Source organism: Cyrtonyx montezumae, unplaced genomic scaffold (genome assembly GCF_038088225.1).
Source record: "Cyrtonyx montezumae isolate F1298 unplaced genomic scaffold, pur_monq_1.0 scaffold_30, whole genome shotgun sequence".
Taxonomy (NCBI): domain Eukaryota; kingdom Metazoa; phylum Chordata; class Aves; order Galliformes; family Odontophoridae; genus Cyrtonyx; species Cyrtonyx montezumae.
Genome location: NW_027072035.1, coordinates 13,471,654 through 13,489,267, shown reverse-complemented (window position 1 = coordinate 13,489,267; position 17,614 = coordinate 13,471,654). Strand labels below are relative to the sequence as shown.

Sequence of the window (17,614 nt, the reverse complement as noted above, 5' to 3'; positions counted from 1 at the left end):
TGTGCTTCATTTACAGGGAAATCCTGTATGTTTTCAAAGATATCAAATATTAATAATTCACACACACATTTGAATTCTATTAAACTACTTCCCCCTTCCATAAAATTTGAGTTGTGCATATGTTACTCAGTGTTGCAAAATGGAAAAGGAAGGAAGGAACCCTGTGCAGTTAACCCTAAATTATGACAGCAACTAACAATTTAAACAAATCTCTGACTACAACATAAATATGTTTGTGGTGCCTGTGGAACTCATTCTTTTCTGTGGCCTAACCCTCAGAAGCAAGATGGAACAGAAAATAAAATGAGCAGAAAAACCTAAAAAGGAAGAAGTATGCCACAGATTCCCAAGCCTGCGATCAGAATTTTACCAAACAAGTGACTCACGTATTTTTGGGCAGGCAGGAGGAGAGTGTTAGTGTTTTGCCACATGATCTGGTTTCCTGCTGCAAGCACACAGAGCACATGTGCAGAATAAAGCTTTGTTTGACAGAGTAACCCGTAAGGAAAAAAGGAAAGGAACACACTTACTAGAATACTCTAGAACAGGAAGAGGCACTCTCATCCAGAAAGTAGAACATTCTGATTGAAAGCATATTCTGAACAAAGTTTTATTAGTAGCTTCAAAATACGTTGCTGAAGATAACCGCTGTTGCAAACCATTTTCCTGTCTTCCAAGGTATTGTTGTCTGTATCCAGAGATGAAATGCCAAAAGGTTTTGGGGTATTTTCCACAAAATACTGAACTCTCATTGTAATGTTTTTATGCAATGGGGATGATGGAAGTAGAAAAAGGAGAAGGTAGAGATATACAGGTGAAATTGTGTTTTATTTTTAATATAAAACAGATTTACTATATTTCCACTAATATTACTAGTGTAACTTGAAAGATCAGGGGGCGGGGAAACCAATGATGATAGAGATAAACTGTAAACATTCTTGTATTATCTTCCTTTTTCAGAAACTTCTCCAGATTTTTGGTGAGAAAAAAATCATCCACTTGGTTTTAAAATTATTCTTAGGATTCAAGATGATCAAAGCAGATGACAGTACAAAGAATTTATATGAGGAAAATGTATGCTACTATTCTGTTTCTAAAGGTAGAGAGGTAGCATTAAAAAAAACCACACCACAGAAGCATGTAATTGCTCAGGTTGGAAAAGACCTTCAAGATCGCTGAGTCCAACTGCAACCTAACCACACTACCCTAATAACCCACCACTAAATCATGCCCTTGAGGTTTTTAAATACATTCAGGGGTAGTGACTGAACCAACACCCTGGGAAGTCTATTCAGTGCCTAACAACCCATTAAAAACCCAAGTGTTTCCTGATATCCAATCTGAACCTCCCCTGGTACAACTTCAGGCCACTTCCCCTTGTCCAGTTACCACTGAGAAGAGACCAACCTTACTCTCACTGCAATCACCTTTCAAGTACTTTGAAGACAGTAGTAAAGTCTCCACTCAGCCTTCTCTTCCCCAAACTAAACACCCCCAGTTCCTTCAGTCTCTCCTCATAAGACATACTTCCCAGGCCCTTCACAAGCCTTGTTGCTCTTCTTTGGACCTGCTCCAGCACCTCAATGTTCTTTCTGTACTGAGGTGCCCAAAACTGCACACAGTGCTCGAGGTAGGGCCTCACCAGTGCCAAGTACAGGGGGTGTATTACCTCCTGTGTTTTATATTTTAATAGCCCATATATTTCACCATTCTCAAACATCAAAGGTGTCAAAGAACATCGCCTGCAGAGAGGTTTTCAGCAACAAGTTCTTCCCAAGAAACGTAACAATTAACAGCATTGAAGGAGAGTGGAATTGTACTCTACATTTTTATAGAGTAGAAAGAAATGAACATACATTTTTTAACTATGCTTTCCATTTTCCCTTTGGAATTTAGACATTCACTGTACTACTTCATAGTTTTGCTTAAAACTGTATAGTCTTCATGTTGCATCTTAATATTCTCATAAGTTAAAAGACTAGAAAGGCCTGAAGTGTTCATTAAATTAGGTAGGTCCTTCTTAAGAATTCCCGCTGTCTCCCTCTCCTTAATTTTCAAGGCTCTATAAAAAAGTATCTTTATGGCAGAAAAAAACCAACAATTTGGTTTCATATCAATAGCAATCATGAAGAAGACAATGCATCTTTGGGAAAGAACAAAAAAGCATGCTTCTAAACTTCAGCACGTGTACTTGAAAAATAAAAAAAACACTTCAATTTTGTATTGTGCAATGACAGCTGCTTCTTTCTGTTATCAAATGAGAGCAGCAAGCTGTATAATTCCTCCTTCTTCCTCAATGCTGAAACAAACAAATATTAATTAACCTAATGATACTAGTTACATTTGTCAGGTTTACTACTGCTTCATCTTAACCGAACCAACTTGACCCACTCACTGCACTATATGCCACCGTACTCTGTGACCCAAGCCCTGCATATCTTAACATCCAACAGATGCTCCATGAGGATGGAAAGTGCATTCAAACACTAAAGTTAATGTATCTGTACATAGGAGATTCTGAAGGCAATTTGAAAGCATTCAGGCCGCTGAGGTCTTATAACACTACAGAAAATCAGAGATCTAGATCTTTCTACAAACTTCCTGTATCAACTGGAACTTCTCTCTTCTTCCTCAGTTCCCTTGCCCATACTCTCTTGTCCCTATTTTGTCTGTTCCTGTGTGATTTACAACATGCTAGGCAGTGTGTTCTGAGTGACATCCTCAGCCTACACTCCATTTTGCTGAAGCAGTGTGAAGAAGAGCTGATCATGAATACCATGACAGATAAGCAGTTCCTAAGCACCATTTTCAAATGATGCAGTTGTAAGCAAGACTGTGAGGACAACACTATATGAAGTGTATAAAAGTATAATTAAGAGTTTACAGGGAAAATGGAGGCTCATATACCTCAAAGGATATTTTTCTCCAATTTAGAAAAGTTCCTGGAGCTCTCTGGCATATCCTGTAGGCCACACAACAGCACACCTATGAAAGAGGATTATCCCTCTTGACTGCAAATTCAGAACTGACTTTGTAAATGAATCCAATATACAAAGGAGGTGTATTCTCCTTGGTGCATCATTGCCTTTTTAAGACCTTTTTTTTACAATCTGAATAGCACACAGCCATAAAAAGGAAACAGTCTTTCCATCAGGCATCCATTTAATAAAGAAGCCTGGTCTAACAATTCTTCAAGAACATAAACATTTTAAACACGGCGAAAAGTTTCGTACTAATAAAACGTTATACAGACCTTGCCATAGGGAGTATCAACATATTTTTCTGTTCTTTCTTCTAAGATATCTGGGTCATCCAGGCCAGTTCCACCAATAATTCCAATCTTAAAAAGAAAAGTACATTATCAGCCTTCTGAAACCCCCGCCACAAATTGTATTTTCTGCTTGAGATAGGGATAGACTATGCAGTTTCCCAAAAATAAGTTTACAACAAGAGGATTTAAACACATGTATTTAATTTGACAATTTCACACAATATGATTCTCCATTTCAAAGATATCAAATAAAAAAGCTATGGAAAATGTGCAAATTTATCTTTTTTTTTTTTTTTTTTTTCCAACAGAGAAATGAAAGGTGTTTTTTAGGAATGTTTCCAATGAATGAGATATACCTGTATAAAGCATCATACAATAGAGGCACCTTGTTTCCACAGGGAAAAGCAGTCCTGTACATAACTGCAACGACCCCTTACTTCTCTTTTATCAACTGCATCACCCAGATAGTGTCATCTGCAAACTTGCTGCAGATGGACTCAATTCTGCTATCTAAATTACTGATAAAGATGTTGAGTAACACTAGTCCTGAGACTGATCCATGTGGAACACTACTTGTGACCACCCTTCACCTGGACATAGATGTGTTGACTTCAACCCCTCTGACTATCCAACCAATTCTTTATCCATCAAATAGTCCAGCCTTCAAATCTATACCTCACCAATTTAGAGATAAGGAAGACATGTTGGACTATGCTGAAAGCCATGCACAACAGCAGGTAGACAACACTGTCTCTCTTTTGTCCACCACTCCATTACAAAATGCCACTGTATTGGTCAGGCATGATTTGCCTTCGATGAAGCTGTGCTGACTGTTTTGGATCACCTCTTCACTTACCATCTGATGTTGGAAAGTGGCTTCCCAGAGAAGCAGCTGATGCCCCATGTCTGTCAGTTCAAGCAGCATTTGGACAATGCCATCACCAATACACTTTAATTCTTGCTTAGCCCTGAGGTGGTCAGATAGCCAGGCTTTGTGATCTTCATTGGCCACTTCCCGTTGAACTGTTCAGTTCTAGTCTATTCTATTCACCAGGTGTTTACTTTCAACAGAGACTGTATGGTCTTCTTTACATGTCAAAAACATTACCTTGAGGAAGCTGACCATGATAGTGCGAAGCCCAATGTAACAGAGCAGCTCTAACATCTCCTGTTGTCTTTTGCTACCCCCTTGTGGAAAGTGAGAGGAAGGGCAGCAGTAAAAATCCACAAACCCCGACTCAGACATACTCAAGAAGTTGGGAAGACTTGATCATTGTCTGCATATTATTGGATGTTTCTCACACTGCTTATAGGTCACAAATATTTAGACTGTTAGACTTATTCTGCTCACGAAAATCCTGAAATCTATATAACCATTATGATGAATAATCATTTACCTTAAGAATGATATAAAAAGTGTGCAACAGGAGCAGTCACAAAACTCACAAATGAGAAAAGATCATTTTTAACAATGCCTAGCTATAAATTCAGTAAGCAATGAGGATTGTTATTTTAACAGGACTCAGGATCAAAATACTAGCTTTCTCTTTCTTGATTCTAGAAAAATAGAGTTTCCTTCAGTAACATAACTAGTTTTATCTAGTATTACACTTTCTGGTTTTATTACTGCCAGAATATTTATGTCTGGAGAAGAAAAAAGGTGCTGGGATGGAAAAACCTGTACATGCTAGAGACATGATCTACAACTGTATGATGTCAATATCAACATGCTGGGGGCTGGTTGCCTCCCAACCACAGTTAGTTGTCCAGGGCTCCATCCAAGCTGGCTCTGAACACCTCCAGGAACTGGGCAACTGACACTTCTCTGGGAAACCTGTTTCAATGTCTCAATACCCTCTGAGTAAACAATCTTCTTCCTAACATCTGACCTCAGTCTACTTTTGATTAGTTTAAAACCATTACTCCTTATTCCGTCACTACACTTTCCAATGAATAGCCCCCCTACCTGTCCTTCCTGTAGGTCCCCTTTAAGTACTGGAAGGCCACAATGCCACAAGGCTCCCTTTAACATTCTCTTCTCTAGTCTGAACAAGCCCAGTACCTTCAACCTCTCTTCACAGGAGACGTGCTCCAGCCCACTCATCATCCTCTTGACCCTCTCCTGGTCCTGCTCCAGCAGCTCTGCATCCTTCTTGTGCCGGAGGACCCAGGCGTATATGCAGTACTCCAGGTGAGACCTTATCTTAAGAACACAATGCATGTTTTCATCACCTGCAGCGCAGTGAAATTCCTCCCACAGATTTCAGCAACAGGTAGAAAACTCGCAGTGTGGTACTTGCTCAGACAGCAATGGCTTTAAGCCCTAATGAAAGCATGCTCACCACCAGTCACAAGTCTTCCTAACAACTAAAAGGCAACGGGTGTTTGTGCTTCCCTCTCTCCAACTCTGGATATAAAGAGAGAGATGATATCAGAGTACTTGGGGACCCACTTGATCTCAAGAAAGCTGATTAGTGTTTCAAAGTACAAACTCGAGTGTTCTGCCTTGCTGGCCTCCTTGTCTATTGCAGGTTCTGAACTTTCCAAGCATTTCTTAAACAGCACAGGCCGGTCCTGCTGTGATTTCTTATGCCTCCCTTTGATTGCAACTTCGGGATTTGTGCACCCTGCTGGAACTTCACATGTGCTCCAGTCACTTTCACTATCAAACCAGACATACACCCGAACCAGAAATCTGGGAGGGTGCATCTCTCCATGGACCTGCTGCCGGACTACCATTCACTTCTGAAAGCAAAGCAGAACAAAACGAAACCCAGATCGCCACCCCTTACTTTCGCGGGGTCTCGGGCACCGCGGCTGCCAGGCGTCGGCGTGACGAGCCCAGCCCGCTACGGACACCGCCCTGCCCACGCTGCAAGCCCCGCTACGGGCAGGGCGGGTCGGAAAGGAAGCGAGAAGGGAGACGGAGTGGGGCAGAAGGACATCGACCCGGCCTGAGCGCCAAGGCGACGGCGGCGCGGCCGCAGTACGGCCAGTCCTACGCGGCCGCCCCTCCCGCTCAGCAGCCGCTCAGGGGACGGCGGCAGACGGCGAGGGCAGAGGCAGGCGGGCTGGACGCTCCTCCAGCTCCGCAGCCGCCCCGCTGCCCTTCCATCGCGCCACGACTCCCGACCGCACTTACCTTCACGGCCCCGGTGGCAGCCATGTTAGCAGCGGGCGGGACTTTCCGGGACGGAGGGGCTGTCGGCGGGCTGCGGGCGTGGGCTGCGAGATACTTCCTCTCCAGAAATACAAACGCGCGGAGGGCCAAATGTACGGAGTTACTCTTGTGTCAGGGCAATCCCAGATGTACGTATCGACTGGGAAGGCAGTCCTGCGGAGAAACACTTGCGGGACCTGACGGACAAAAAGCTGCACGTCGGCCAGCAGCCTGCTCTTGCAGCCCGGGAGGTCAGCCGTACCCTGGGCTGCACCAAAAGGGGACGACTGCAGGGTAAGGAGGGGATTGCTCCCTCTGCTCTGCCCTGCTGAGGCCCAATCTGGGGTACTGCATGCAGGCACGGGACCCCCAGCACAGGAAGGATGCAGAGCTGTCAGAGAGCGGCGAAGATAATCAATGGGCTGGAGCTCTTCTGTGAAGAAAGGTTGAGGCTTGTTCAGCCTGGAGAAGAAAAAACTCTGGGGAGACCTCTTGTGTGGGCAGACAGCTTGATTGGAACTGTTGTGGGCTTTTCAATTCTCTCCAACCTAAGCCAATCTATATTTGTATGAAATGACAAAGCAAGACCAAATATTCCATCTCTAACTTGGTTTTAACATTTATGATTCGATAATGCATTGAAGAGATCTGTTTTCAATTAAAAAGTATTTCATTTACAGGTTCAATATCGTTTAAACTAAATATGGTTGGTTTTGATATCTGGAAACGATTCTGGAAGCAAATTTGAGCATGTTATGAGAAAAGAAGTGGTGTTTTGTTTTCTCTGCAGTCAGGAAGTACATGTTTAGCTCTCAAAGCTCAATATAGCTTTAAGTAATTTGAAAGCTGCATGGTCATCATATACTACGTAGGTCACTGATAGCAATGCCTCTTTTTTGTTTCCATGGAGACTACAACAGATACAAAGAGCAGAATAACACTGTTTGATAGATTAAAATCTCATCTGCAGAACATTAGTATTCAACATGGTTGCCATCATTAGCTATGCATTTTCCACTAGCAGTTAACAAGATCCTCAGTACCACATCTGTAAACATCTGCACCAGTGGATCGAATTGTTGATGTTACCATTGCTGAAACACTCCACTCACTGCCTTACTATGCTCACATCCACTGTTTGGTCTCCATAAATAATTATCAAGCATAGGAATTTCAGTGGGTGCTTTTATCTATCTATCTATCTATCTATCTATTTTCTGCATGCACCTTTGCTTCATAGGCATTCCCAAGGCCTATGTCAGACTGCCCCTCTGCAGCCATCTGTCACATGGTAACAAAATATAATGGAATATTGATAGGAAGGTTCATCCTGTGCTGCAGTACCACCAACACCAGCTTTTGACATTATGGACCAACATAATGAAATAGGAGACAATGTTTTCAGAGCAACCCTTGCAATAATTGCTGCTTTCATATTCATGGTGTTTTTCTTGTTCCTGCAAATCTGTACTTGCAAGCAGAACATTTCAATAGAGCATATATCTTTCATGTTGAGAAATATCAATTGTTTTGGTGTATTTATGATTCTATTAGGTATAAATATCAGGCATAGAGCTTTCAAAAATGTCTTGATAATTAGACGTTCTTTTAAAGAGTATTTGTTATGTATTTGCTTTAAAACAACTCCATCTAGCAGAGATGACTCAGTCATGCAGACATGTTCTCCTAGGCTCTACTGCGTTTATATGTCATGTATCTGCTAATAGATGTAAACTCAGATACAACACTGGTGGTATGTTCTGCCTTCTATTGCAGCTGAGATGTCTGCTGCAATCGCTCATCACTCAAGGCCAGCTTGGATGACAACCTGGGCAACCTTATCTATGGCCACATATAGTTTTTGACAGCCCTTCCTGTGGAAGGGATTTGGAACTAGATAATCTTTGAGGTCCCATACAACCCAAGCCATTCTATGATCTGGGTGGCAGTTCACGAGAAATGAATGAGAAGAATATTCCCTCTCACTAAGGCATTACAATCAGCTAGCACTGAGATTGTTTTAGCTGGAATTTACATTCCTTATATTTTTGTCTTCAGTTCGTGAGAGATCTTCAACTGTCAAAGATGCTGAAAACTTCTCACTGTTAGGTTCAAAACATAAGATTGCATTTATGAGAAATATACCTTGGAAAAATGTAATTTAACAAAAGCATTAGGAAGGAGATTGGTGAAGCAGCATGTTAACTTTCCCAGTACAGCATAATATAGCTGTAATAACATATAAAAATAGAACAAATACTACTCATTTATTTTAGGTTGGCCAGTCTGCTGAAACTATATGCTCTACTTTTCTTTCACTGCACACAATATTACACTGATGATTTATGGCAATTCTTCCAGTCCAATTCTGGTACAATTTTCCTCTTGACTTGCTTAGAATGATAGAATTATAGAATCACAAGGTTGGAAAGGACCTACTAGATCATTTTGTCTAACCATCCACCCATTACCATTATTACCACAAGCAACTAAACCATATCTCGTAGCTTCTCATTCAGATGAATCTTGAACACTGCCAGGGATGGTGACTCCACCATCTCCCTGAGAAGGTCATTCCAGTGCCTGACCATTCTCTGAAAGAAAAAGTTTTTTCTTATGTCCAATCTGAACCTCCTCCATTACAACTTGTGGCCAATTCCTTGTGTCCTGTTTGTTGCCTGGGAGAAGAGGTCAATCCCCTCCTTATCACAGCTTCCTTTCAGGAAGTTGTAGTGCAGTGAGGTCTCCCCTGAGCCTCCTTTTCTCCAGACTAAACAATCCCAGCTCTATCAGCCGCTCCTCATAAGACTTGTGCTCCAGACCCCCCACCCATTTTGCTGCCCTTGTCTGGATACATTCCAAGGCCTCGATGTCCTTCTTGTAGTGAGAGGCCCAAAACTGCACTCAATATTTTAGGTGCGGCCTCACCAGTGAGTAGTATGGGGGGATGATCACCTCCCTGCTCCTGCTGCCACACTATTTCTGGTGCAGGCCAGGATGCCATTGGCCCTCTTGGCTACCTGGGCATGATGTCGGCTCATATTCAGCTGAGTATCAGCCAACACCTCCAGGTCCCTTTCCTCTTCACAGTCATCCAGCCACTCATCCCCAAACCTATAGTGCTGCATGCGGTTATTGTGGCCAAAGTGCAGGACCTGGCACTCGGCATTGTTGAACTTCATCCCATTCACCTCAGCCCAGTGATGCAGCTTGTCTAGATCCCTCTGGAGGGTCTGCCTACCCTCAGGCAGATTGACACATCCTCCCAACTTGATGTCACCTGCTTGCAGAAGGCTTTATTAGTTGTGTTGCAGTACTGATCTTTTACTACTACTTGCAACCCATTTGTTTTCTGCTTTATGTTTTGTGCTTGTTTATGAATATGAATGCTCACTTTGTTTATAAATACATAGTGTAATAAACAACTGAAAATACTATTTGGACTCATGGGGACCACGAGTTAAGGAGCCTTTTCCTACTTCCATTTATGCTAGCTGTTTCTGCACAAATAGTTGCCATGAAAGTTTAATACTGTACCTTCCCAAAAAGGTACCAGCTTTGCAGTATCATGCTCAGAGATTTTTTTTACTGCATATTTTCTATGGGAGGAATACTCTGTGTAAAGCTCTGTATATATACTGTGCAAATCTGAACAGAAAGCAGAATACCCTACTCACGGTGAGTTAGTAATGGTGCATATACTTAGAAATTTTGAGCTGTAAGCTCCAATGGAGAATTATTTAATGCAGTCTTGGAAAATGTCTAGGCTAAGCCATTGATTTGGCACATAATAAATGGTGATGGAGAGCTTAATTCAGACTCTGGAAAATAATCTGAAACACAGTATTCTTCCAGACAAATGAAGTACTTTATCAAACATAATACAGTGCTCATTAGAATTTAGAAATTAACATCTTGTCAAGGAAAACCTGGGTAAATATGACATTTTGCACTTCTCCAAATCAGCTTGCTGTAAACCAACAGTTAGTGCATTCCCATTGTTCACACCAGCTGATAACCTAGGCTGAGCCTTCAAAAACTCTTCAAGAGTACTTCTTTGTGAAATGCACATTTTTAATTCCTGTTTACAATAGACTTTTTGTAATTCAGTTTTGAACATTTAAAATCCTATTATAGGACTAATATAGGACTAAGGATTCCAATTCAGTGATGGTTCATCAGCACACAATAATATAGAATTTCTTGACTCAGCCTTTATTACTGTTAGAAGTTGGCTTTCTACAACAGTCATTTGAGACTGAAGCAGGTAATGAAACACCACCCATCGAAAATAACAATGTATTTATTATTCAGGAAAACATCATGTTTAGGCAAAGGCAGAGTTTTCAGAGTTGCAGAATTGCTAGAGGATTACATCTCTTAATTCCATTTATGACATTACAAAACTGCTTGAAATGAAATGATAGCTCTGTATTTTCCCAGAGGATGCAGTCTTCCATCAAAATGATGGGATGCAGTTTTTTTTTCTGAATAAAAATATGCCATCTATTGGATTTTCACTCCAGTTTTACAAAAATGGAAGAAATGTAAAATGGCTTCAGTGCTCAGATTAAGGCTCTTCTTGTATGTAATGTTTTTTTTTTTAATTTTTATTATTATTTTTTATTGCATCAGAAGAATCACGGTGAAGGTCCATATGCAGTAAATACTTGGAAACCCTGTCATTAGTAACACTATAATTAGGACTGATAATTTAGGTCCCTGCAGCTAGCAGTTTTGGCCTATTCTTCACTGAGCTTGTAAATCTTGGTCAAATTAAACAGTACATTTTCCTAGTGTAATAAGTGCTGAAATTACACCAGTGGTATTTTATTTGGTTAAAAGTAAAAATCAGTCTGCATATAGGAAAGTAATTCTTCATGGTGCAAACCAAGTTTGGGAGGGAGAGGAACTAATTTTGCAGACAGTAAATTAGGACATGGTGACACTTAACCCTCTTTAGTCATCAAATATCCATGGATTTAAGTAATTTAACCTCTGACCCTCCTGTAAGTCATAATTATAATGATAATCAATTACATTAAAGGGTATAATGCAAAAGCACCAGTGTTTCTACATAACATATATCGATACTGAAGAAAATACGTGGAGGCAATTTAATATTCATCTATTTAACAGAGAGGTGTTCATGTTACTGGGGGCAGCCAGATGGTTGAGTCTCCACCAAGTCCTTTGTGCCAGTGGTGGCCAGCCAGTAGAGTGTGCTGGATTTTCCTCCTGTTGATACTGGTGGTGGCTGGCTGGCAAGATGTCCAAGCAACTCCTTAGTATTGTGGCCATATGTATAGCAGCAGGAGACAATAACAGCATTACATATCAGGATAAGCAAGGTCACTTGACAGAGTGCTAGGATTCTAAGTTACAGCTGCACAGTAGTTTCTCATAAACAAGTTTCTTCTAGCTACATGTGTAAGTGCAGACTAGGGCTCCTTTGTCTTCCTGAGCTAACACAGGCCCTTTCTCACAAGCTAGTTACCTGTTCAGGCCATGATCAGTACTTTTCCATACAAAGGGATTCCTGGATTAGCTAGATTTTATTTGTGAATGTTCTTTGAGATGAAAAGCACTGTATCAAGGTCTTATTTCTATTTGTAGTGAAATAGTGCTGTAAAGAAATAATAGTGCTGTGTAGACATAGCTGTGCTTTGAATTGGTTTTGTGCAAGTTACTTCAAAGAACCAACATCCATGATAAAGAGGGGGAAAAATAAAGGCTCAGCCAAATCAGGATTACCTTCCACACTCATTTGTGCAGATCTCATTATCAAAGGTCCCCACTATGCTGCAGATTTGGTTGTTTCTGTTCTGCAAATTCATACAGTTTATTACAAAAATGATGGAATATTAATCTCACATTGAAAAACAAACAAACAAACAAACAACAACAACAAAACAACACTTTTTCTCTGTGGTCCTATAGTATCCAAGACTTGAAACAGAGGATGCCTGTATTTATCAGACATTCTTACCACAGAACTAGTTGCAGTTTGCATATTGTTTCTAAATTTTCCCTTATTTTGTCTTCTGGAAACAGTTTATCAGACCCAGTCCCAAAAATAATCATTCAAGCCTTTATTGGACTTCAGAGAAAAATGGCTTTAGGTGTTCAGTGTCAGGACAAATGACTTTTAACCATCAATAGCTTCGAGGCTATTGTATGGAAGTGTTCAAGCATCTTGATCAGGGGGATCTGAAAACTTTATTTTCCAGCTTTATTGCCTCTACAGCTGTCTTGTGGAGAAGAAAGCTCTGTGAACTCAAAACCATGCCTGCAAAAGGCTAGCAGGGATATTGAGGTAATCTTTATCAGTAGCTGAAAATGTCTGTCTTTATATTGGTTCTCATTTGGGACAGTAACAGTTTACATTGCTCCCTTCATTTACAAAATAAACACATGAACACTTAGATTTTCCTTGATTTGCAAGAAGTAGACTTATATTTCAGTAAATGTTCCAGCAACCATCGAGAATCTGGCTTAATAAGCTTTAAAGTTGTTCAGTGTTTCTTGTTCTACAGTCTTAGTGAGGGGAAGATTCCAAAGTCCACAGGCACAGCAACTCTTCTGGAGGTGAGAGGAGATTTTTTCCAGCTTTCAAGCAATTTACTGACATAATATTTTGAAAAGCTTCCATGTAAATAAATGCACTCCAGATGAGATCAGGTATCTAAAATCTATGACAAGATAAGATAATCAGGATCAGAATCCTGACATTTTAAGCTAGTAACACAAGTAGCTTCAGAAAGTGAAATCTACACTGTAATTTAGCAGTTGTGCTTTTCTTCACTCTTTTATTGGATGGCCTTAATGTCCCATGCTGAGCCTTGCTCTTTGATGTTGCCACAGACACAAAGAAGAATCCCAGAAGATGCTGAGAATGTTTACAGAACATGACTATTAGTTCAATTAATAAACATGAGGATCTTATTGAAGCAGTATCTTTGTCTTTTGTTTTCCCTTTTCCTTTCTAGCATATAATTTCCGTGCTTCCCTCAAAAGATTCTTTAGTGGTTGTTCATGCCACCCTTCTATTTTCTGGAGTCTATTTTTGTATATCTGGCTAGGATTTAGCAAAAAGTTAATGTTCAATATCCCTTGCACTACTTCCTTAATTCCTAGGATTATTATTTCTTATAAATCCTTCATACATCCCCTGTCATCTTTATCACTGTTGTCCCAGTCTGGGTCTGTTATTGGATATTTGACTTCATCTAGAAGAGCTTCTGGACTGGGAGGGTGCCTTCTCTCCCACTCTTGCATAGCATCTTGCTTCAACATCCCGTTTTCTTCCCCGTTAAACAGCTTACTTAAAATAGAAAATGTCTCACCCTAAGAGTAAATACTGGGCCCCAGAAATTGATTGAATTTTACTGCTAGCTTCCATCGAAGATTTCACTTCCTTTGTAATGCTTCTCACCTATTGACTATTAAAGGAAGTGTTTACATACCCTGTATTCCCTGGCAATGTTGTAATTTCCCTAGAGGATACATAGAAGTGCGGGTAGGGTTAGTTTGGGGTAAGAAAAGATTTGTAAGATATATTTTTTTAATTGCTCTGGTTCCTTCCTAAGCTGATAGAACTTCCTCTTTCCAGCAGGGGTACCGATTACAGAGATTTAGCCATGTGGACTGGAAAGAGGGTGGTCAGAGCCAATATCCCCCGTTCCATTGTCAGTCTCTGACTCTCATTCTATAGTTACAGGTGTCAGTTCAATGTCAGAATTATAAGGGGGAGGATGCTGTTTTGGAGGAGAAAATTGCTGAGATTTAATTATGGATGCAAGTACAGGAGGAAATAAATTATCTAAAGGATCCCATCTGGAACTTTTCTGTTCCTCCTATTGCACAGAATTCTATCAAGTTATGATAAACTGTTTCATTTCCCACACCCTGCAAGCAACATAAGCCAATTCTTCCTCTAAAAGAGGAATTTTGTTGTTCACATGCAAATTTAAAACCTGACATGCTAATATTTGTGCGACCTGTACTCTGGCCAGAATACTGACACTCCTTTAATTGTTCCATTAGGCCATTCAAAAACAAAATACTGAATCATTTTCTCTTAATCTTTGGTTTTTGTGTTTCTTTTCCAATTTCTCAGCATGCTTCGTAAAGGACTTTTAGCAGGCCCTGCCCTGGGGACATCTTCCCTGTCCCTATTTCCCCTGGAACTCTTATTCCCCATTTCTCCTAGCAACCTTTAATTGTGCTGCTACAGGAGCAGGCCTCCTGCAAGGTACAACATGCTAAAATTCTGGTTTTAGAAAATGAGGTGTACTGTCAGGCACTTTACCATGCAGGATGATACTGTAGAGCATAAGAGTCCAAAATCTGACCCCCTTGCCTTCAAGTCAGCTTCTGAGGAACTCATTTTCAACCAGCATGTATGAAAACTCCTTATACTGCAGCTGATTGTAGGATCCCATGACTCATTTGAATTGTATGAAGGTAGGTCACCAGGCAGTATAAAGAAAGATTGATAGAACAAAATAAACAGTAACTGATGTGTGCGTTGACAGGACACACTGCTATCTGATGCAGTGAGGGTATGCATTCTGATGACCTGATGGCTCTGCTTACTATTGGTATGAAAAAGTAGGTGGGAAACTGTAAAAGCTCTAACGTTCATAGGCCAGGCTTCAGTATTTCTGCTATCCAGATGCAGCCTCAGTTTTGATCTGTTCAAAGAAGCAACTAGGTACAGAGAATATTTTTAAAGGTTATCTGAGGCTGTTTCACTGAGTTTATTAAGCTTAAGTCAGCAGCAGTACATACATACTCATCAGTAAGAAAGAGGATAACTGTTTTGAGACAGTGAACCTGTTTGGTCAGATTCAGCTTCAGACAGATACTTGCAGTCCAAATTCTCTTTACTCTTTCTAAACTGATCAACATGAAAGGAAATTGAATCTCCAGAAAACTGATTTATTGCTCTTTTAAACTACAAGCTAATATGTACTTGGAGAAAACATGAGATATCCTTGTGAAAAATAAGTGAATACTTACCTTATTTTCTGTCTTTTTTTTTTTTTACAGAACATTTTCTACTTTTTTGTACATTTCCCCATATTTTCTATTGTGAAGCTTTAATCACATCTTCATACAGTGTTCTCATTCTCCTTTGTTTCTTCTGGGCTGCTTCTGGGCTTCATTTTTGCCTATTTTCTTCTGTATTACTTATTTGCCTTATGAATTCCTCCATATCTCCTCTTAACTTTCAGGTTTCTGGGAGGAATAAAAAATTTAATAACTAAAGAATTTGTTGCTCTTGTGACTATTTCACACCATTGTACCTTACCCTACTTCCAGCACAATGGCTAATGTATATGCTTGGCAAATTTTCTCCAAGAGGATCTGTGCTAGAGTAGGTTTAGTTTGGGCTGTTCACTGGAATAATTTCCTGAAGCATTACCATTCTGTTAATGTTTTGTTCTGTTTTCTCATGCTGTGTCAAAATAAATATCTTTCTGAGAATTGTTTGTGAATGTACCTGCCAATATTTGAGCGTCCCTTCCATGCTGGAGAACATTTCCTGCTACACACCTTCTTTTCTAAGTGAGCTGAAGAAAACCTGAAGAAATAGAGTTGGTATACCATTTAAAAATGGTGTCTGCTTGCCCAGCTGGCTGTCAGGCATGTCATAGCACCACAGTATTGTGCTAATCTGAACAGATAGCTGTTATTTGGCTGACTAATCAGTACTTGCTGATAAAATTTTGTGAAATTAGTGTGCATGAAAATAAATTACTTTGTGCTAACACATTGTAGAGACATAGAATTAAAAAATCTCTCCTTAAAGAAAGTGTTTTATATCACATTTTATTACTTTGTTTTGTTCTGTGGGGTTTTCTTTTTCTTTTTTTTTCAGTTATGACACATTAGCTGGAAGAGATCTACAAGGACCACTAAGATAAATTCCAGGCTCCACACAGATCCATCCGAAGTTCAAACCCTCTGTCTGAGAGCAGTGTTCAAGCACCTGAGCTCCAGCATCTGGTTATAACATAGAACAAACAAAAATGTTCACAATGTATGCACTGGTTAAACCTAAAATTTTGAAAGGCGAGGGATACATAACATATATCTATGTAATGGGTAGCTGTACGAAAATCAGATATTTTTATGGTTTTGAAAAGTAAAAGGTTAAACTAAACAGCATTAGTAGACCATAAGTTAATTTAAACACCGCTTAATAATGCTGAAGAGATAATATTACTTATGCTAAAACGATAGCTTATCAAACACATAAACATCTAAATAAATATGAATAATTTCTCACATATTCAAACAAATAACAGCCATTTATGAAGCATGACTTGATAATTAACATCTGCAGAGCTATTTGCATATGCCAATAATCAAATTATGTATTAAATAGATGTCTTATAGTAACAAAAGAACAGCAGGCTTCGTTCCACATAAATACACTGTAAATGCCAGCATAAGGCTGTGTCAGTAAAGAGGCTTTAGGCCTATTCTTTAGCACATACTTCACTCTCATGAGTATATAATAGAAATACATTATTCTTAATAATAGACTAACTTTGCGTTTTCAAATCTTTATCACTCTCTGCTGGCTGTCAGTACATAGATGCAGATAATGTGCTGTATTCAAAGTAGAAAATAAAGATGATGTTGCCTTAGTTTTTCTTCTGTAAATATATAAATAAATAATCCCCAAATACTTAATCTCCCCATGTTTTTGGCTCTGAACTCAGCCCACCAAATTATCTATGCATCCACTAACAATATTAACTTTGTCATGCTATGCTACTGAAATTAATCAGCACTATTTCTGAATTCCTTTGATTTGGCATTACAATCAGCAGATGGGAAACAATAATTTTTTTGCTGACTTCTTGCGCAGCTTGAATTATGTGCATACTCATATTACTTTTCTTCTGACTTGCTGTTAAAATTATTCCTTTATGAACTTTGAAGTCATGAACGCCTACAGCATTCATGTTAGGAATGTTAGATTTTTTTTCTTGAAATACTTGACACTTTTCAAGGATTACCTGCTTTGGCAGGGGGGTTGGACTTGATGATCTCTTGAGATCCTTCCAACCCCTTTGATTCTATGATTCTATGATTTTGAAATAAGATTGATAGCAAACATAGGAATCAAATTATTATTTGCTTGCTTATCCAGATAATTGTTTTAT

At 39.7% G+C, this 17,614-nt stretch overlaps 2 protein-coding genes across 2 annotated transcripts in view; both read right to left on the bottom strand.

The window, feature by feature from the left end:
- MTAP (methylthioadenosine phosphorylase) overlaps positions 1 to 5,492 on the bottom strand; it is a 30,904-nt gene extending 25,412 nt beyond the window's left edge. Inside the window, exons 1-2 of the mRNA XM_065744140.1 lie at positions 5,334 to 5,492; positions 3,254 to 3,340 (exon numbers count right to left, since the gene is read on the bottom strand). Of these exons, the coding sequence (XP_065600212.1) occupies positions 3,254 to 3,340; positions 5,334 to 5,492 (246 nt within the window). The remainder of the gene's footprint in view (positions 1 to 3,253; positions 3,341 to 5,333) is intronic.
- The window catches only part of MCCC2 (methylcrotonyl-CoA carboxylase subunit 2), a 424,975-nt gene that overhangs the window by 104,646 nt on the left and 302,715 nt on the right, over positions 1 to 17,614 (bottom strand). The window lies entirely within an intron of this gene.